The sequence below is a fragment of the Polypterus senegalus genome, chromosome 17, assembly GCF_016835505.1.
Source record: "Polypterus senegalus isolate Bchr_013 chromosome 17, ASM1683550v1, whole genome shotgun sequence".
NCBI lineage: Eukaryota > Metazoa > Chordata > Cladistia > Polypteriformes > Polypteridae > Polypterus > Polypterus senegalus.
This window is the reverse complement of record NC_053170.1, coordinates 35,618,899-35,641,386: the sequence shown is the minus strand read 5'-3', so window position 1 is coordinate 35,641,386 and position 22,488 is coordinate 35,618,899. Positions and strand designations below refer to the sequence as shown.

Sequence of the window (22,488 nt, the reverse complement as noted above, 5' to 3'; positions counted from 1 at the left end):
ACTTTCTATTTCTGCTTTTTCTGTATTTTCACTCACTTTCTGAAAGTCTCGTTTTGGTTTGTTGCCTGTCCTTCTTCTATTTGTCCCTGCTCTTTGTGTGTCATTTGCTGTAACACTGCAGTTTCCCTTCAGGAGTAATACTGCCTCTTTGAAATTACCCACTTCTGTCTGTTTTTAAGTATGTGTATTTCGCACTGCAAATGTAATTTTTTTTGTAAAGTTCTGTGGCAGTGTCAACTCTGAAAAGTGCTATATAAAGAGTAGCATATAAGTGATTAATAAAATCTCATTTGTTTCTAGTTGTGCTCCTGTGCCCCTTTAGAACCATTTAACATTTCTGAGTCTTTTGCTTTCTCAAACAATGTGTTTTTGTTTTAATGTTTTTATTGACAGGAGGAGAAAGCAGTGGGTTTTGTAAACTTAGCAACTTATACAATTGAAAGTGGTGGTGAACACAAAAGAAAGTAGTGAGTATTAAAACTTTACATAAAAGTATTTTAGCCATTTTTTTTAAATGGTTCAGATTTTCACAGCTGCAAACCTCTTTCAATAATTTTTACATTTTAGTTTTTTTTTTCTTTGTAAATTATTATTTTTTGTGTCAAATTGTACCTTTCAGTTTGGATTAAATTAATGGTCAGATGCTTATTATTCATGTATTATTCTTGGTCTATAAAATTACTGATTCAAACATGTCTCTCTTCTTGTTTTAGTGTGTACAGAATTGCCCATGAGAAGTTCAAATCATTTTATTTTGCTGCAGACAATGTCAGTGACATGAGCAAGTAGGTACAAATCTAGAAATAATATACATTTATGCATAGTATTCAATAGGTAGTGATAAATATTTTATAAACCACCAGGTGGCAAGTTCAAATCCCAGATCTGATTCATTGCATTTATCATTTGCACAGTTTGATCTGAGTTCTGTAATATTGTTACAGAATTGTCTTCTGGTCCAGTTAATATTCTGTTTTTTTAGCTTTTATTTCTGTTAGTATCGGCTTTTTTGGTGAGTGCTACATATAATAAGTTAAATTGAGAACAATAAAAAATAGTAAAAGAAAGTTTGGGGAATTTCATTTGAATTTATAGGTAGTGCAGCCCAGTAGCTAAGAAAATTAATTTGAACCCTGCAGCTTTGTGGTTTTAATTTAAAGTTACGATATTCCATGACTCCTGTATCTTAACACACTAGCACTCCAGTTTATGACATGGTGTCTCTGTATGTTGTGGGTTTTTTTTTTTTATAAACTCATTACAGTACTCCAAACCCTTTGAAACGGTGGCATAAAACATGATGTTAAAATATAAACTGAGTGACATTTTAATCAGATCTCATTTCAGGAAGAAAACTGAGTAATTTTTAAGACTAGTTCAAAAATAATTTCATTTGTAGCTGTCATTGGTGGTATATAAAATTGGCAAATATTTAAGCACTGATTATTTTTACATAATGCCCCTTAACAGTGAATGCGATTACAAAATTGTTTTGCGAATAATTGGCACAAACATTTCATAAAAAGTGTATTGGTGTAGTAAAGCTACAGATTGCAACAGATAAGAAAAGGATAAAGATGTGTTGGAATGATTATTTGACTGTTTTTACAACTGCTAGACTTTAAATGTAAGTTTTGAGGTTGGAGGGGGATAATGAACTGATGCAGCATAGAAAGAACATTGCTTATTTGCTGATCACATGGCCCTGGAGAATGAATTTCATTAGGATTTTTTTAATGCTCAATACTGAAGATAAAATTGAGATAAATCTTCTGCTAAAGGAAAACAAGCCACATGCATCATTTATTACATCTTCAGTATAAAACAAGAATGATTAATGCTGCTTGCTTTCTACTGTGAAAACAGCAACACCACTTCAAATTGTTCTGCTCAATATATCGCCTTGTCTATTTATTTTTAATGCTGTAATGTGAACAATACACTTTCCTTTAGCACCCGATATCTATGCAAGGTCCAAGTCTTTAGAGTCCTGGTGCTTCCTGTCTTGCTATATGGTTGTGAGACATGGATGCTATCCAGTGACCTGAGACAAAGACTGGACTCCTTTGGTACTGTGTCTCTCCGGAAAAATCTTGGGTACCGTTGGTTTGACTTTGTGACGAATGAGTGGTTGCTCATGGAGTCCAGAATGAGGCACATTACCTGCATTGTGAGGGAGCGTCGGTTACGGCACTACGGCCATGTGGCACATTTTCCCAAGGGTGATCCGCTCGTGGGATCCTCATTGTTGGGGACCTGAGTGGCTGGACCAGGCCAAGGTGTCGCCCACATAACGCCTGGCTGCGGCAGATAGGGGGTCATTTTCAGGGAGTGGGACTGGAATGTTTGTCTGCCTGGGGAGTTGCCAACTGGGATCCCGAGCTATTTCATCGTATGGTGGGTGCGAAAATGCACTGTACCAGTACATGCTCCCCAACTTGACTTGACTGGATAGTCCTCTTTAGGTCTAGAAACTGTTTTAAGATTGACAAGTGCCGCATAATTAATAATCCTATTACCTGTAATTGTAAAAGTTTCAAGGCTACACCCACTTACAAAAATTTTCACCTGTGAGATCCAGAGGACAATAGGATATTTACAAATCTGGCAAAAAATTGGTCATAAGCAAGTTTACTTTATTCCACAGGATATTTACCCAAACCTTGATTATGAACATATTGCCTTTTCTTCTGTTTCCTCAGATGGATCAATTGCTTGATAACTGCTATTAAAAACTGTAAGCGCATCAGCAAGAACCTCCCAAATAAGGAAGAAGGTAGTACATTTATGCATGGTCAATAACTGTACAGTGTGTTGTCATTTTTTTGCATCAACAAGTGCATATACAGTGTTTGTTTGGAGAATTTGTCCATACTCGGTTTTCCATTTTTGCAATTTTTTTTTTTTTTTTTGACCCTTTCTCTTTAGCTTTTGAAAGTGCATATCTTGATGGAAATATCCAACCTTTTCAATTTCATATTCAGAACCATCATTATGTGTAGAAGTGCATTTCTGAAACTTAATTTTCTAAATCTATTTTTTCAAGTTTATCAAGGTAGCATTGGACACAAGGCAAAAACTAAATGATATGAAACATCATTCCACTACTGAACATTTACACACAACACACATAAACATACACACACACACACTCTTTCATTCAGCATCTCTTGGGTGCGAATGAAAATTAGACAACCCCGTCAGAGTGACCAGACTGAAAAACAGAGCCATGTCTCTTCTTTGGTGAAACATGGTTGTACTAAAACTAGATGTTTTGGCAAAGAATCGCCTAATGCTATAATAGTTCAAACCAGATGCATTTTTTTTTTGTCTTCATAATTAATGTACTTAAACCTTGATAAAAAAAAGTGATCCTATAAAATGTCAAAACTAACTCAGTTGTTAGACATATATAAATGAAAGGTGTGTGTGTGTGTGTGTATGGAGCAGTCTGCTCTGCTTACACTCAACCACAGGCGTTGGTGTATATTCTACAGAAGATGTAGAAGCTTGTGCAAGTGTGACTTGCACTCGGTGAGATGGCGTGTACATTGTAAGTTCACACAACGAGCTACCATACGTTTGCCTGAGATGGGCTCCAGCCTGTCCTGCTCAATTCATGCCACAGCTAAATTTGACTTGTCCCAGCCCACTTGGCTGACGCCTCTGCAAGTTCTCCAATATAGTAAAACTGCTGGGGAGTCTTTGGGTTGTTTTTTGTCCTGAAGACCACACAAAGCTAGTTTAATATTCAACAATCCCAAACATGAAATTTCTTCTTTAACAGCACTGTACACCTTTCTGGTTCCACTGAACCTTTTTGTAATAAAAGGTACATTATGCTGATTCAGTTTTTGGATAAACACAATATTGTGCAGCATTTTTTTCCTTCTGTTCATATCCTCCTATCCATACTACCTTACTGTAAATATTACTGCCCTCAAAGGCTGCAGTTTTCAAAGGTGACCTTTTGTACTGTAATATACAGGCTAGGCAGACAAACCTCTTAAGATGTTACATATTTAGGGAGAAATAAATCTGCTTCATACCCTGGGAAGTAAGAGCAGAGTACCCATACTATGTTATGTTTGCCTCACAGTGTTTGCAGGTTAACATTTTATTTTGATAAGCTACACTAAATCAAGCTATGATTTTTTTTTTTCATTTTTATGTTGTCCCTGTCATCTCTTGAGAATAAGACAAAGCATACTAATTCTCTGTTGTAGTGGTTGTCATGGTAATCCATTATAGCCACATCAGTTTTAATTGGCTAGCCATTGTGCTTACTTTGCTCTATGGATGCATTCACATTACTATACTCCCCCATCATTCTTTAATTGCATCTTTTTTTTAAGAAAATGTACAGAAGACAAGGGCATAACTGTAATAAATGATTACTACATGGCACCCCTTTAGCTTGTCAGAACTATAAGAGGGTTTTTTGGGTTTTTTTATATATAAAAGTTTAGCAACATTCACTTCTTGTTTGTTTAATTTTTGCATATAAGTAGGACGCTCTACATCTGTCATAGGAAGAGAAGACACAGATGACAGTAAGCATTAACTCAGAGGAACAACCCAGCATGTGCATTGATTTAAAATCATTCAGAGCCCTCTCTGCAAACAGACGTGCATTTCTGGCAGCAGATTGATCAACAGAGGGGTTAATGGGATGACGCCTTTGCAATCTCGCCTCCGCATGGCTCTGATGCTCGCTTCGAGACCATGCAGTTTGCCCATATATTTGTCAGCCACTGTTTATGGCACTGTTGCATGTTCCTCTTAATCTTGATATGAAGGTCATAAATCTTAAATTATGTGGCTTTCTTTCTGGATTATGTTGGTACTTAGTTTTTCTTTATAAGATTTGTCTTGTGCATCTGTTGTTCTGGACTAGAGCATTTTATTTATTTCTTTAATAGACCACCTGACCCTTATCTGATGTTTAAACATGATTTGCTCTCAGAACTGATTAGCAGGAATAAAAGTGTTACACTTTTCCCACCATGTGTGTACATATTATTAGCATCTTAACAGGACTATCTCTAAGGACTGTGCAAATTTCCCTTGTCTTCAAATATACCATTTCATTCTGTTTGAATATTTATAGGGCGGCACGGTGGCGCAGTGAGTAGCGCTGCTGCCTCACAGTTTGCATGTTCTCCTCGTGTCTGCGTGGGTTTCCTCCGGGTGCTCCGGTTTCCTCCCACAGTCCAAAGGTTAGGTGCATTGGCAATTCTAAATTGTCCCTAGTGTGTGCTTGGTGTGTGGTCGTGTGTGTGTGTGTGTGTGTGTGTGTGCACGCGCCCTGTGGTGGGCTGGCGCCCTGCCCGGGGTTTGTTTTCTGCCTTGTGCCCTGTGTTGGCTGGGATTGGCTCCAGCAGACCCCCATGACCCTGTTGTTAGGATATAGTGGGTTGGATAATGGATGGATGGATGGATATTTATATTCCATATTAAAATACAGAAGAGCAAAAGGTAAAAGTTCACTTATCTGCCCTTAATCTTTAAAGGATGAGTTTGTATGTTCTTAGTTATGCATCTTTATGTATACCTTTTTGTGCTGTCCTTTAAAGTACAAGCTATTCATTCCTACTTCCACCTTGTCAATACCTTGTCCAGTTCCAGGGAAAATATATCCCTTCATTTTAAGGCAATTTTGATTGTATGGAAATAACAATTATAATACTTGTTCTATCAAATGATAGTCAACTACAAATGTACATGAGCTCCTGGCACAGTCGAACAGGAGTCAAGAAGCTTGGCTTGAATCTGCAAAATAGAAGTAATCCGATGCCACTGCTGTGATCATGAGCGAGCCTAAACCTTTGATGTTTCTTATTAGTGTTTACCATATTTTTTTTTTTCTGCTAAACTGTGAACTGCTTTAGGACTAACATGGGTTTGTTTATACAGTGGACATTTTAGAATTCTATTTGCTTGGTGGTTGCATTTTCTGATATGACAAACCTCATACAGAGCAATGCAGCATTTCAGATCACAGATTAGTGAGCAGAAGAACCGTGCAGTCTTGTATATTAAAGGGTAAGTTTGGTATTTTTCAAGTGTAAAGTTATTTTTCACAATCATTGTATACATAAGTTTGGTGTTACAAATTATGCTCTTACATGAAGCATTCTTATAAATTAAAATAAAAAAAGCAAGGTGTCTGTTCTTGCTGTGGGGTCTGCTAGGCACAAACATTGGAAAAAAGCCTCAAAACATACTAAATGCATTCATGGAGTGTTGATCTGTGTCTTGTCATTCCAGGCGCTTTGATAATACAACACGCCTATTATTGGGAGGAAACAAATGTTTTTGATAGATTCTGCCATTTTAAAAGGACTCTGGCTTTGTTCTTCATCTCTTTGCCTGTCTCATTTTTGCGGCGACTTGTCATGCCCCAGTGCATGGTTTCTTCTAGCTTGTTTTCTTATTGCTGTTTCTGTCATGATTAATTTAAGTGCTTAGGGCATGGCTGGCACAGTCCAGGGGCCTCATGTATAAATGGTGTGTACGCACAATAATGTTGCGTAAGCCAGTTTCCACGCTTACATCACGATGTATAAAACCTAAACTTGGCGTAAAGCCACGCACATTTTCATGCCAGCTAAATGCTTGGCATACGCAAGTTCTCCGCTCGGTTTTGCAAACTGGCAGCACCCAGCGTCAAAGCAGTGCTTTTATTCCAGTGTGGTTTGCCTTTCTTTTTTAGATCCACATCTCTGATGCGGCTTTATCATATACACTGAAATTAGTCACATATTGTTTATTAGTTTAAGGCATCTGATTGTAATTAACCTGTAACAATAAAATGGTGGTCGTCTTCTTCTAACTGCTCCAGTTAAGGGTTGCCACAGCAGATCATCTTTTTCTATATTATTTGTTACTGCACCACTCGGAGTATTTTATATCACTGTATCTGAGTGTGAAATCACAGCTCTACAGCAGCTGATAGGAAAGAGTATTATTGGTATACAGCATCAAGCACACGCTAGCCTCAGCCATGCTGCCTATTTAAACTGCTCGCATGCGACAAACGCTTCAGAGCCTTTCCTTTACTGACCTCGCAGTTCAGAAACCGGTTTATCCCAAGAACTGTAAACACACTCCATCAAGTGCTCCTTGTAAAACTGTCTGTACTTATTAGTACAATCACCTCACTGTAAACTTGCGATACAGTTATAACATTACACAACCTGTGCCACTTTATAAACTGCGTATTTACATATGATGACAATATCATTTTTAAGATGAAATGCAGCAAAATATGTTTACAATTAAACATGTGAGGACACGTTGCCACAGCACTAGCAAGGAGCTGCCACCCCATTCAGGGATTGTTCCTGCCTCGCACTGTATTCTTGTTGGGGCTGGCACGACAATGGAAGGATAGATGGACGGAATAATTAAACATGTACTACGAAGATATTTCAATGTTCCTTAAAAGTTTTGAAGAATCGGAGTTCTAAGCTTACAGATGGCTTAACGTCTATTACAAAGCTGATTGTGTGGCAATTGGGTATTTGGAGAACGAAAAGGAAGGACAGGAATCGGGTGTTAGTACGTTTGAAAGAGACAGAATTGCTGCAGTAAATTATTTCATTGAAGGTCGCGCATGTCACAGCAAGCATCTTGCATGAGGCAGGAACAATCTCTGGATGGGGCGCCAGTTTGTCACTATCCCTGCGCCACCGTGTTCCCGTGTTTAATACATGCATTAATTGATATGATATGAATACCGAAATGATATCAAGTATACATCTCAGTATTTAAATTATTCAGAGAACTGCAATATCACTAATGTAATGGATTCTGTGTCCTGTCGGTTAAAGATAAAGTGCGGAAGCACGTAGTGATTCACACACACAGAGCACATAGAAGATCAAATACAAAACAAAGCATTTAACATGCTACTTTAGTTGCGATGGGAATTGAGAAACTAGGAAATGAAACAATTTTAAGATGAAGTTTATGATGTTCTACTTTAAGGACAAAATAAACTATGTGATTAAAGTGGAAATGTCGAGATTAAAGTTGACATTTCAAGCTTTTTTCCCCACTGTGTCTCTATTTTTTTTTTTTTTCTCTCCCTCTGTACCCTAATAAGCTTTCATATGACACTCAGGCGGTGGGCTACGACTCGCCTTTTCACAGCGACTTTGATATCTGACAACTTCTTTTTTATTTCGGGCACTATGCGACTTTGAACTTGAGCTTTTGAGTTTCTCCAGTACTCTCTATGTCAACCGATCAACTTCCTTTTGTTGTTTATATCACTGTTTAAACCAACAAATAGTATGTTATTCGTTGAAATTCTCTTATTTCCCCCCGTGCTTTTGCCATTGCTTTTTCACAAAACCCTGAGCTTAAGGGCTATTTATATTGATTTACATATTCAAGGAGGCGTAATTCTGGAAAGAGTTGGGGAGTCCAGCAGGCGCATGCACGTGCGTTACTTTTCATGCTGACCTGGATTTATGGAGCAGAAGAACGTGGTAGTTGGCGAATGCACAGATTTATGCATCTGTTATTCTTTTATGTGCGTACGCACATTTCCGCTTTTGTCCATATGCCATGCTTTACTGTGAATTCTACACATGGCATTATGCATGAGGCCCCTGGTCCGCCATACACAGTAAAATTAGAAAAAATAAATTTTTATTTACATATATATGTTATTGATGCATTTGTTTTATATAATAAAAGGTATCATAAAAATGAACTGAATAAAAATAATTGTTGAGAAAAGTATAATTGCTTTTGCTGGACAGTAGTGGATTGCAATTTGATTTTGTCTGTTGATGTGATTCAGTTGCAAGACTCATCAAGTTCATCTTTGGTACTGGCGAGTTCAGAGGTTTAACACATACGTGCCTTTGTAAAGTGGGCTTTTAGTCTAATAGTATTGTGCTTCAGGCCTGGTGCAGTTTTACTTTTCTTGCGGTGAAATATTATGTTAGCTAAATATTGAACTCAAAAGAATGTTTAACAGCATTATTTTGGTTGTCTTGTTAGCTGCATGCAGTAGTTGGCTAAACTGCTGAAAAGTCATTCTTAACTCTGTATACCTGTTTTTATTAGAAAAAAATTACCATCGTCCAGTGTACAAAAATGTATATTCAGTGACGCAAGTTGAGTTTTCTGTATGTAAGAAAGCCCATGCAGTTACATGAGCCACCTTCTGCTTGTTTGATAGATACAATGTGTTTGGTTTGGGGGTTTTGAGCTCTTGCTTACGCTAATACATTATATTTCTCAGGGTTTGGAAAAATAAGTTGTAATTTTATACACACAATAAGACCTACCTGTTTATGCTTCCACTTAGACTAATTTAGAATGACCAATTCACCTAGCTTGTGTGTGTTTGGGAATACCCTCACTTGGGGAGAACATGCAAACTCCACATGCACAATAACCAGGCATGAGATACAAACAGAGATCCATGAAGCAACATTACTAAGTCTTCCTACATAAGAGGTACTTATCTATACAGAATTTAGTTTGCTAATAAGCAACATTTCTATTTCTAATTCTGCACAGCTCTATTTTTCAGTGCACTAACCAGTTTCAGACACGTGAGTGGTTTTGAGCTAATTTTCTTCCTTATTTACATGAAAATGTCACCCACAATGAAGAATGTGAACATCCAACTGAATGGGAATGTGCCTTCAGCCCAAGGAAAAATAGAGTAAATGGAGCAAAGAATTACTGATAAAATGTATTCCTTTTGTTATCATAAACACACCTTAGAAATGTATTTCCTAAAATTGAAAACTTAGCTTTTTCACTGTATATGGTACTGTATGTTTTTAGGCTGTTTTTCACACTTTCACCAGTGAATTGCATATCCCATTTTAAACTACAGGTGTGGTGTGTGTGTGTGTGTGTGAGATTTTTGTATATAATTTATAAAAAAAAAATGCCACATTTAAAAACACTATCCCATGACAAATGGGCTGTGTTTGTCAAAAAATAACTGACTTGAAAAACGCCAGACTTGAACTTCACTGTAATGTATACTATAATGTTATTAAAGTATGTGATATTAATTTTTTTTGTTACTTTTCAGATTGCTACAGTGAAACTGAACCAGAAGATGATGAGACCAGTTCACCACAAACCTTTCGCCGCAACACATTTGTTGTGAGTGTTAAATCTGAAATCCAGCATTTGTTTCTACACATTTGACTGCACATGTAAAGACTCTGTTGACCAAATGGCTGTGAGCTGTCTTTTGTCCATGGAGTAATTATTAAAACCGTTTCAATATTTATGTTTCTTTGCTTACAATTGAGAGGGATCCTGTAGATAGATATGAACAGTACCATCTCCAGACAGAGAAGCAGCTTCAGTGACAGACTGAGGAGATCATTCCTCTCCCACACTGTGTGACTCTTCAGTTCCACCCCCTTTGGGTAAACGTTCACTTTATACAAAGTTATTGTCTGTTATACCTGCATTTTTATCACTCTTTAATTTAATATTGTTTATACAAACAGACACGACATACAAGAAAGGGATGGCAGTCCTGCTCATAGCAACCTTTTAGAGCACAAATTCATCTTAGACCATATATATTTTTGATATTCGGGGAAAAAAATAAGAGAATAATCTTTCAAAAATGGTAAAAAGTAAAATAAGACAAAGAGGGTATTCTACCCGAGCATGTCTGACTGCATTAAGAACCTTTTAATCATGAGGTTTCCTTAGCTTGAAATAATGTTGGTATTCGCTATGATCGTCAACATTATGTAATTGATGCAGAATCACCACCAAATGTGCTATATGTTTAGAACACGGGGTTTGCAAATTTCTTCTATTATTTGGCTACTTAATCACTTAAGCAAGCTGTCTTTTCCCATTTTCTTTGTTTTCTTGTGCTTTTCCAGAGATCACAAACAAAAAATTACTGAATGGAAAAAGAATGTGTGTTAATCAGGAATGAATTTATTCTTTTAATATTTTAATATTAATATTTTGATCTTTGTTTTTGTTCAGATTGTTTAAGCATTTATCCTAATAAGAAAATATGTCCACACTGCTGTTAAGTAATTATCAGTATTTGTATATAACTTTAAGAGGGCAAACTCCACAGAGCCAAAGTGAATTAAAAAGGAAATTGCATTTCAAACTGTGGCAAAAATTCTCAAATTTTTATAAATCTCATATTACTGTACTTCTGTGAAAGCAAAATAAAATAAGGTAATTAAACAATGAGGTTATTTGAAAACTTGAAAACCCTGTTTTTTAAAGATCCAAGACATTGATAGTAAATATAAAAATGGTAATAAGATGTCTATAAATTTAGCAGATAACCTTACAGTATTTTGGTTTAAACATAATCACTATTGTTTAAAAATGCTACCTGTCTGTTTCGTGAGAATCAAATAGAATAATGGATGCAAACCTCGAAATCAAACCCTTGAATTCTGAATGTGTGTTTCCCCAATGAGAGAAACATTTTCCATTATTCTGACTTGTGTTAACTACTATCTAAATTAATATACATGTTGGTCAGTTTGTTTTAATTCTAATCTAGTTGCTAATACTAGAGACTGCTAGAGACAAAAATACCCAGCCAATGAAAATTGTGGTAATTTGTTTATTATTATTTTATACTGCTCACTTTCATTCTACAGAAACATACTCAGTCAGCAGCAGCAAGTAACCAATCCAGGTTTCTGGCTAGCAAGTCAAAAAGAAAAGATGTGAAAAACAAGGAAAACTTGCCACAGGTGTCTGAATCTACAGCAGGGGCTACTGGTACAGCGGAAAAGCATGTAACAGGTACAGTAAACCACGTCCCACACTGACCAAATCCAAGAGGGTAGGAAGTAGTGCAACTTTAGCAGTTATCTCCCCCACCCTGCACTACGGATGGTCTGAGTCCTTAACCTAATCTGAATATTAAGAACAGAGAAGTGTCATTGGTCAAGAGTTCTTGTCAGAGACATAAATCTGAATACACATTTACCTATGTGCTGCATCAAGAGTACATTCGTATGAGACTGTCTTACTATTAACACAGTTGTTGCACAGATATATTCAAAGCATTTACAGTACCATGTTGAGATTTTCTGGGTTTTTGCAAATCCATAACTGTGTCAGTGACCAAACAATAGCTTCAAAGAAAGTTATTTTGAAAAAAAAATGTGTGATTGAACTTTATAAAGACTTGCATGGTCTTAGAATTCATTGTGTTTCTTCTAGGCATCTAGCATTAAACACATAACATTCGATGTAACCCAGTTTTCAACCATAACAGGCCAGAGCCTGTTCTGGCAGCATTGGGCACAGAGCAGTAAATTGTCTTGAACAGAACTCTATTAAGACTCTATTATAATCCTATTGAAATTAAGAACCACTGTGTTAAAGTATCTTGCCAATAAAGTGGGGAATGTGATGGAAATTCTGGGGGAGCGTGACACTTTTGTAGACATTTTGTTTCTTCAAATTTGTACCCCCGCTCATTCCTGCAGCAATCCTTTTTACATGTGCTTGGTTATTATAATAATTATGGTGATCTTGGCTTTCACTACTTTGACTTGTTCTGTCCACTACAAGTATACATTTAACATTCATATTAAAAGTTCAGTTTTCCTGATATTGGGACTGTCTTGCTGTTGGTAGACCACATCATTTTTATTTTTGTTTTATTTGAAGTGAACACCCTTTTTCAGAATAATAAAGCTTTAGGTAAGATAGCAGGTTCGATTATTTTTCCTTCTTTGACCTACAGTTGCCTAGGCAACTACTGACATTACTCCGTTAAATGCCAGACCCCATGTGTGTCCAACTAGCAATAGGATCTCTGTTCTTGGGCTTAATGTTTACTTGCTTTATTGTGAATGTATAAAAGATTACCCTCTTGTAGGCCACGACGATGAGATGGGGCTCCTCTTTAATCGCATCAAGGAGGGAGGGGTCTCCCTCATTGGCTGCCAACAGCCGTTTACAACAGATCATTTCAGAAGATCTTTCGTTAAAAGGAGCAAAAATCCAGCAATTAATGAGAAAGCTCTGGAACTGAGGGCCCTTCAAAGCACACTCAAAGTAAGTAGCTTGATTTAGATGTTAGCAGCAGCTACAGTTTCTCACCTGACTTACAGGTTTACGTTTTGTTTTGTATTAACTGCTTTATCAGAAAATGTGTAGCCCACTTTGGGCCAACAGGGAAAATTTGGAAATGCTAGTGGTGACAGTGAAACTAAACCTTCCATAGATAATGAGAAAAATTGACTATCTGCTCAATATACTTGTGGAAAGTGAAAATGTACCTGCTTTACAGAAAACGACATGGAACAGAGATTTGGGTAGTAGAATCAGCTGAGTAATTTAAGAACATGGTCATGCACGCACAAGTTGACACTACATGGCTTATTCCGTATACGACCACCAGGTTGCTCCAGCCACCCTAAACACCCGACAGAGGCACAAGTGTTGTACAGCACACATTTATTTCAGTGGGGAAGCACTTTTCCACTGCTCCCCACAGCAGCACAGTAAACGCTCCATTCAACACAGTCCGTTCTTCGCGTCTCTCTCATTTTCTCCTTCTGCCTCCATTCCTCCACTGGCAAGCTTCATCCATCTTCCTCCCGACTCTGGATCCTCGATTGAAGTGAGGTGGCTCCTTTTATGCTGCTCCTGGGAGTGCTCCAGGTTGCTCCTTAGCCAGATCTGGAATCCCTCCCAGGTGTGGTGGAAGCCCAATGCAATGCAATGTGTCTACAGAACCCAACAGGGCTGTTCCAAACTGCAACTCCCATGAAGCCCTGTCGAGCCATCGCAACCCAGGGGAGCCGCCCTCTAGTGCTCCGGGAAAGGCAGCGTCCTGTGTGCATCTGCTCCTCTGGTCCTTCCAGGAAATTGGCTTCTAGGCTGGGCAAGGGCCATGGCCATCCATCACAGTACATATAGTCTCATGTGTTACATCATACCCAAATTAATTATGGACATAACCTACCCATAGTGCCTGGTCACACAGATGACTGACCTCCAGCAGAATGTCAGTTATTGCTATTTCAACTTGGATTTAGAACTGCCTGAAGTTCCTTAGTGGTTGCCACGTGCAGAAAACCCATCATCCAGTACTATCCATTATATATGTTTGATAAAGAAGAACTGGCCTGGGTAGTTGACAGTCAGTCTCTAGGGTGGGTTAAATTGCAGGGGTGGAATATGGGCATCCATCCATCCATTACCCAACCCACTATATCCTAACTACAGGGTCACAGGGGTCTGCTGGAGCCAATCCCAGCCAACACAGGGCACAAGGCAGGAAACAAACCCTGGGCAGGATGCCAGCCCAACGCAGGGTATGTGAGCAGTGCTGTTTAACTGGAAAAACACATCTGCCATGCCATGGAGGAGTCGGGACCAGTTGGATGATATCCCTGATGTAGGTAGTGCTGGTTAACAGTGAAATGTGTGACTGAGTGGGCAGTTCTCGTGTGACAGTGGCTCTGAAGTGTATCACTGTGGCTGCTCAGTCTTGCACTGCTTTCCTTCACATGCGACAGTCTTGACATGGATCCATACATCTGTGCTGTTCAGAAATACATCTGTACCTTCCTGTTCCTATTGTTTAAAAAACTGATGGACTTGATTCTGCAGTTTGACCAAATGTACCTCCTGCTTTGTGAAGATCCACCTTGACCCTGCTCAGACTCCTTTAACGTCACAAACAATACATGATGACATCTATGAGGCATTCATAAAACTTCAGAGTACTGGAAAGGATGCGGTAACATAAACAAGTGTTTCCATAATTCTGTGAGTACCACCTATTGACAGCAGACCTGTGCCATGCTCTGTATCACCATGGGGTGTTCCACTGACCTTGGGAATTTGATCACAATGCCACCTGCCCTCTGTTTTTACCTTTACTGTATTCATAGCTGGACTCCTGCTAGGTTTTTGTTTTTCACTTTCCACTAGTGTATTTTCATAATTGTTGCAGCATATGACTGTACAAAAGGTATGGGATGTTTTTGAAGACTAAATTGCATAAATTATACTGTATACTTGACCATTGTACACATTTTGTTTGAGTAAATGCTCACCCACCTCTGACTTTTTCCCCAACTTTTTTTTCTATTTCACATCTTTCACTTTAACAAGATGAACATTCAATATGCATAGCATGATCTACCTGTAAATAATAAAGTGAGGTGAAACCAATTATGCAAGCCAAAATGTTGTTTTTGTATGTTTTGCAAAATATATTTTTCATTCTATATTTAAATGCACCAAATTGTTACATTTGCAATGAGTTACAATGTTCTGACGATATTTTACTTCATTTGGTCCCTATCTGCCATTTGTACATAACTGGTAACAGGCTGTATTTAATTAATTGCATTAAAACATAAATCCTTGCTACGAAGATTGGTGACAGCCATGTAATACGAAATGTGTTTTTTGATGCAGAGTGAGAAAATACAAGAACCAAGAAGGTGTCATAATTGTATTTAAGTGTGAACTAGCTGTGGATTGTCACCACCTCATCTCCCCCTAATATGATGCACACCTGTCCTTCCTGTTACAGAGTTGCTTCTCAGCCTTAATTGCTCTGCTAGGTGGTTTGTACACCCAAGGATGTATCCAGCTTTCAGCTCCCTAGACTCCACTTTACCTCTGCCCATTAGACAGGATAACACAGAGTGCTTCACTTTACTTGTGGTTGTATAGCTTGATCTTGTGTGGGTTCTTTCTGCCTCATAGTGTTTGAAGGGTTACATACCCTGATCTTTTCATAAGCTGCATGTCTTACTAACAGATCAGCTGTCTTCGTTGCCTTCACCTCTCTAGAGAAATTCTCTAAATGAATGCGGCCTGGTGCTGTGTTTGTGAAAGTGGCAAGGACCTTTCAGCCATAAGGACATTCATTGTGACTAAATGAAAATTTTTTGCCTCAGTCTTGAAAACATTTTGCCAGGATAATCACTCTTGGAAAGGAGGATATTGTCCCAGTGTTTTTCAATAGAACAGTATGGCTGAGATGATGGCTTGCGAGTGTGGGAAGTGGCTTTGTAAACCTAAGTGTTGGAGGATTCCAGGCATTTTGTGTAAATCTGGAATGATGTGTTTTTAAATTGTGTGTGTTCACAAATGCATCTTAGTGAAAAGGAACAAATCTAGACAAATGTATTTTTGGCAGGTGTGGTGTAAATCAGGAATGTTTTTAAATCACAAGTTTGGTTGACTCCATGTTTTGGAAGGTATAGAGACTACATGTTTAATTCCACAGGAAATAAAACAAATTTTGTGTTTTTATTATCTGCGTGTTTTGTAATCTCACAGTAAGCTTTATAAGATCAAGCTAGTTTTACATTGACTAGTTAAAGTAAAAATGTGAGCATGACTTATCTGGTTAGTTTAGATCTGTGTTGTTTAATGTGTTGGATTTGGCATGCAAAGTGATGGAAGAAACTCTGGAAGTAACACCCAGCAGATGTGTCAGCTTTACTTCGAGCAGCTCTCAGATTTCTGCCTTGATGGTGAGAGTGTTGCCTGCCTGCCTGCCTGCCTGTCTCTCTGTCCTTTGAACTAGCATTGAGTTTGGTACCTGCATTGCATCCATGGTTGGAACAGGTTTCATAACCAGGGTCAGTAAATGATAATTGATGCTGCTAATAATTATTTTACAAAAGGTAATACATTTTATTTGTAATTTCAGATACAAGTAACACTAAATCAGGGAGTAACAGGAGAACTACAGTAACCTACTGGTTTTTTTTTGTTCAAATCACGCTCTTAATTGAAAACCAGTTGGTGTTAATAAAAGTGGCATTCAGCTTAGTGGCTTGTTCCTTTAATTAGTGTGATAGGAAACAAGCAAGATGTTTAGTTAAGTAAAGTGAAACACTACCCCTTGACCTTTCTGTCTGTCTGTCTGTACGATTAACTATTCTATGTCTTATCTCGTATTAAGGGCCAGTTGTTTTTATTAGCCAGTGAATTATAGTTGAGCAAAAAAAAAATAGGAGTGTAAAGATCAGTTTGTCTCCCGTGTGCCAGCCAGGTGTGTTTCTTATTAGAAGGGCATGATCCTGTAGAAGCAAGAATACATTTGTAATTCAAAAAAATGGTTGCCATTAAAACCTGCCACTGTCCTCCATATTCAGGATAGAGGACTCCTCTTCAAAATAAACAGAGAACTCTGCCATACATTTGTTTTACAGTTGCATGTGATTTATTTAGATTAAATCTTTTTATTTCTGCCTGCTGTAGGCCAAAGAACTGGAACTGCAAGTCCTCAACAAAATCCTAGATGACCCTGAACTGACTGCTCAGAAGTTTAGACTTTGGAAAGGAAAACACGAAGAACTCTTCAGTGAAATTGAAAAGATGGAAAAAGCTAAATTGCCAGGTCATAAGGAAAGCATCGCCTCCAAGTGCAGCAGCACATCAAGTACGGAGAGTGATCTGCTGAGTCCAGCACACAATTCAGTGCCAGCCTTGCCTGCAGTAGATCAAGGTGAAATGCTGGTAGATTCAGAACCAGAGGCATGTGAACAGGTACATGTCACACAGGACAATGTGCCACACACTGCTGGCTTACAAGGGGCCGCCAGCATATCACAGGAGGATTACTTTTTTATTTGATCAATTTTGTACACTGCATTACTGACTATCATAAAATATTTTCTTTTTGCCTGAGCAAAATCATAGGATAGAACTGATGATGCTGGGAACCTGCATGCCTATGACTGTCAACTTCTTATGGCATAAAAGAAGGGTGGGGAAGTTTAAATATACTGTAAACTGATAGATGTATTTGCAGGTAGGTTATTAGGGAATGGTTTTATTTTGTATATAATAATCTTAAAGCAGTTTTGAGGAGTTTTTAAATTTGTATATACAGTGTGTATAAATTATTAGTAGAAACATTTTAAAGAAGTTGTTTTATGTCGGGTCATTTTCACTGCGAAGGAGCTCCGTCAGTCAGGCTTTATTATTTTGTGCTGTGCCTTTAAAGATACAATTCAGGGTGCTTCTTACAGATCTCATAGTCTTTGTGCACTTCAGGCTCGTAGAGGTGAAGAGACCTGCACAGTGGGAGCCACGCTGTGATTTCAAACTCCAACCTTGTTTTACTGAAGGTACCAATTGTTTGCCATTAGGCTAGGCAACCAACTACCAGTAATAAATACTGTAGTTACCTCCAGAAAACAAGACCTGTAGGAGTTTCTTACATGTATCTCACTTAATCCTTTTTTTTTTTTAATTGATTGGTCTTGTTAAACAAATTCTAAAGTTGAATTATTAAAACATTAACATTCCACTGTCAAAAATAAGAACTGCTAACTCTGTGGCTGGGATAAAAGCAAGCCAAGTAAAGGCAAATGAGTCCGAAAGTGTATTGAATGTCCAGCCATAGTATACCACTGTGTGAAATGTCATTACAGCATCTCCCTTGAACAACGTCAACCAGCCACTACTGTCATCCGCTAGCATTGATGTGCATGTGGTGTTTAATGCTTATATGAACTGGCATTATTAAACTTTTATTAATTTTTCCATGTGTATAAACATATCTGTCTGTACACTTTCTGTATGCAGTAAATCTTTAACATAGAGGCTGCAAGGCAAATGAAGTCTGTACTGGTTTTGTTAAATGTTGTAACAAGCCAGATACCAAGTGAAGGTAAAAGAAAAAGAGTGCAGACCTTCTCACCAGCAAATCAATTCAGCCAGGGCAGTCCAGCCATTGGTGCGGCAGCAGGCTTCTGCACTTCTTAGTACTTGATGAAAACACAAGGCTGTACGTGTGCTGTCTGCGGTAGTGTCTAAAGAAAGACTTTCCAGTGAGTCAAAGCAAACAAATTTCAAATGAAGTGGCATGAGAAGGCCATATCATGATCATTTACTGTACAGTATACTCATGGGCTGCAAGGGAAACGACTTCACATTAGACATGCAGCCATGAGAATTACAACAGACGCTTTCTTGGAAGACTAAAGCTGCAGAACTCAGAGGGATTTATAAAAGGCAGCCAGTCCAGAACTCGATGTGCACATACTACTTGGAGCTACTCACGAAATACAAAATCCCATGTCATTGTAAAAAGTGGCCAGAAGGTAAAAAAAAAAACAAAAAAAAACCATACAGATGTAAACATGTGTGAGCTCGACTATCAAGGGGGCATGAGACCGAGGGCTCTGTGCCTGTGGACATTCATTTGCCTGATGGTAGTAGGCCACAATAAGAGATTGGCCTCCTTGTACTGAACTGATCGCCCCTGGTGTTTGAGGTTATAAACTGCAAGCAGTGATTGGTCAAATTAAACACGTATGATCAGTTACTAAATCACCAAACCATTTCTAAGGATGCTTGTGAATGTAAACATAGTATACATTAAGTCATATTATTTGTTTCAAAAATATTTTCCCTATTTATTTTAAAAGGTCTTATACGTGGCTACAAACATGCATATTAAGCTGTTTTGTATTGCCTCATGGCTTTTCATTTTTTAATTCCTGTACTGTCCATATGCAGTTTGCATGTTCATCCCATGTTTTCTTTAAGGGGACTCAAATTTCCTCTTACCTCGAAAAAGACACACAGTTTATTGGTGTTTGTGTATTGGCCTGCTGTATGAGTGGGTGTGCAGTACGATCGACTGGTGTCTCGATTACCTGCTTGTATATCTGGCCCAATGCTCCTGGGATATAAAGGTCTTGTTCCCGGAGTGTCTGCAGTCTGGAGGCATACTGTGTACGTCTAGACAGGCTGCCTTTAATTCTCTTTACCTATTCTGTGGCATCTTGTACAATTAGATGATGTATGGCCTGCAAATCCTTTCCCTTTTAAGGCACAAATCACACTGCACATTGCAGAACAGTTACCATCTAGTGATTAGATTATAATGTTTCATTGAGTTTTACTAGAGTGAATCTGGTAAGATTGTTAGATGTACAGTACATTTCACAAAGGTCAGTTTTAATCAATTATGATAAAGCCATAAAGAAATTCCCTGAGAAAGAAGTTGTAGAGTAGATCTTGGTAATGTTAATGAACGATGCTTAGTATACTGAAAAACATAAGTGATAGGAAACCTGAGAGATCTGTTCAGCGGATGAGTATGTCAAGAAAGAAACTGAACGCAGCTCAAGAACTGGACTGTAGGGCTCATGAAAGCAAATACATTTTATTTAAGAATTCCTTTAACAAAGCTCTCCTGCTGGATGGGTTAACTGGTGACTGAGAATTGACCTGGTGCTGGTGAACATGGATACCATAAGGGACTGATCTCCTGCCCAGGGCTGTTTTCTTCTTCATACATTGTGCTTATTGGAAATGCCAATGGGACCCTGCATTGCATAAAGCAGCTTTAAGAATATTATTTTTTGTTTTCTATGTGGTGGAATATCAATGCCAATGGAGGTCATTCTTAAGATGTACAACAAGTATGCGACATCTCAGCTGGAGCCCTGTGGGCAGACTTTCCATGTTACAAGAAGAACATAACAAGAGAGAGAAATGAATAAGATCCTTAATAGGAACAGAGTGATGATGGGATTGATTACAAAGTAGAGTAACGTAATGCATAGTATTACCTTGAGAGCCTTACTTTAAGTACAACGGAAATCACAAACTTTCTTTTTTGAATTTCATATTCTCATTACAATTTTTCTTCTGGTCCTCAAATTCAAAAGTTTCAAGAGCAACCTTGGTAAAGTTATTACATTTTTTTTTCCATTTTTTGAAATTATTACCAAAAAATTGTTTGTTACTCTAATTTAAAAATGTGGCTTTCTCCTATTGCAGAGTACAAATATTTGTAGTTCCACAATCAACCAAGAGATGGTGCTGAAGAGGCAGTCACACTGACTCCTCCAAGGCTGCACAAATTCAGTCCCAGAAGGCCATAGTGGTTGCAGATTTTCATTTTAACCTAATCTCTTAATTATAATTTGTCAAAAACAGAACTTATTTAGTTTTTATTGTCTTCATTTTGCAATGCCAGATCAGCTTCAACATTTCTCATGGTTAATTGGCAGCTGATTAAGAATACAAGACACGATTACAGAGAACAGTGCTGGTATTAGTTTCAGCTTCCCTGCGAATCTGCTATGGATAAGGATATTTGGAAGATGAGTGAATAGATGGGACTGTTTTAGACTAAAAGAAGCTATCAAGGGTTCAGACTTAAAAACTGAGTTGAAACAAAAACCTACAGCTGCTGGGACTCTCCAGGACTGACCCTTAAAACTCCACTCTACACGTTCATACATATGCCTACTCCCCATGATCCAATTCAAAACTGCTTACCCCAGAACAATCAAGGAATCAGTCCTAGCTGGAGTACAAGTCCATTCATTAAGTCATTCATTTTTTGACTTGCTTACCCTGTTCAGGGTCACTGAGGGAGGCACTGGGCACAAACCAGGTACCATCCCAGGACGAGGTGCCAGTTCATTTTAAGGTTCACACCCAAAACGCCCTAGGAAATCGTTAAAGATTCATATGAGTCGGTGTGATCAGCTGAAGAACAGAAGTCTTAAAAGGCTAGGCAAACCTCCTGGTCAGAAACTGGCAGGGATGAGAACCAGAAAATTCAAATTAAACCAGCAAACTAATTAATTCAGGGAAGAGGGTAGTGCAGAATGAAGAATTGGTACCTAAACCAAAATAAACATGAGATTCTGTAAAGATGTTTGAGATAGATCCATAAAGAAATGGTGAGAAGGTGCAAAATCCACTCACGCAGTGCCTGGGGTCAAAGTCTGAACCCAGGAATCGGAACCTGAGAGGCAGCAACACTGACTTTCCAGATGCAATCATTCAGATACATTGATGAGATGGGGAGTTCGAGGCTGGTCCGGTCCTGCACAGGATGCCAGTCCATAGCAGGGCACACTCACTCAGACCAGGCCAATTTAACGCTGTCGGTCAGCCTAACTACCTAGCAAATGGAGTGGACTGCTTTGGAACTAGCAAAACGGGCCTGACCACCAGGGATCTGTGCCTTCCTCATTTAGTCAGTTCTGACAATTAAAACATGTTTCACTGTGAAAGCCATTTTGTAGCATGCGATGCTTTATTCTGACCTGCAGCATGAGATGCCAAGGCCATTCCACCAGCTTAGGGTTTGGGCACTGCCAGCAGTAATGTAACTGGACTAGTTGCATGCATTAAGCCCTTGATTGATTCCTCTGTAACAGAAGAAAGCACAATGCCATTTGAACCATCAAACATGAACATCTCAGTGAAGTTATTGTGCCACCTCTGCGATTCTTCTCAGTCTCCCTGATATGGACTACATAGAAAATGAATTCTGAAGAACATCCAGAAGAGCTCGATCTTCGGGGCTCTTTAACACCTTCAAACAAACTGCTGCTTTGCTGTACGCCAGGGCTTTACTACCCTTTGGTCCTTGAGCAGTTTTGAAAACATCCTTTCTGCACCTGAGTGTCATGTCTTGGTCTCTCACACTGTCCTGCCTTATTGTCTAATCTTGCAACTCTTCTAAAAAAT

The 22,488-nt window shown here is 38.4% G+C and overlaps 1 protein-coding gene across 1 annotated transcript in view; it reads left to right on the top strand.

Moving 5' to 3' along the window:
* cnksr1 (connector enhancer of kinase suppressor of Ras 1) overlaps positions 1-18,536 on the top strand; it is a 64,539-nt gene extending 46,003 nt beyond the window's left edge. Inside the window, exons 15-21 of the mRNA XM_039739285.1 lie at positions 394-467; positions 714-785; positions 2,703-2,776; positions 10,073-10,146; positions 11,643-11,790; positions 12,878-13,056; positions 17,239-18,536. Coding sequence (XP_039595219.1) covers positions 394-467; positions 714-785; positions 2,703-2,776; positions 10,073-10,146; positions 11,643-11,790; positions 12,878-13,056; positions 17,239-17,613 — 996 coding nt within the window. The 3' untranslated portion in view covers positions 17,614-18,536. The remainder of the gene's footprint in view (positions 1-393; positions 468-713; positions 786-2,702; positions 2,777-10,072; positions 10,147-11,642; positions 11,791-12,877; positions 13,057-17,238) is intronic.
* The last annotated feature ends 3,952 nt before the right edge of the window (positions 18,537-22,488 follow it).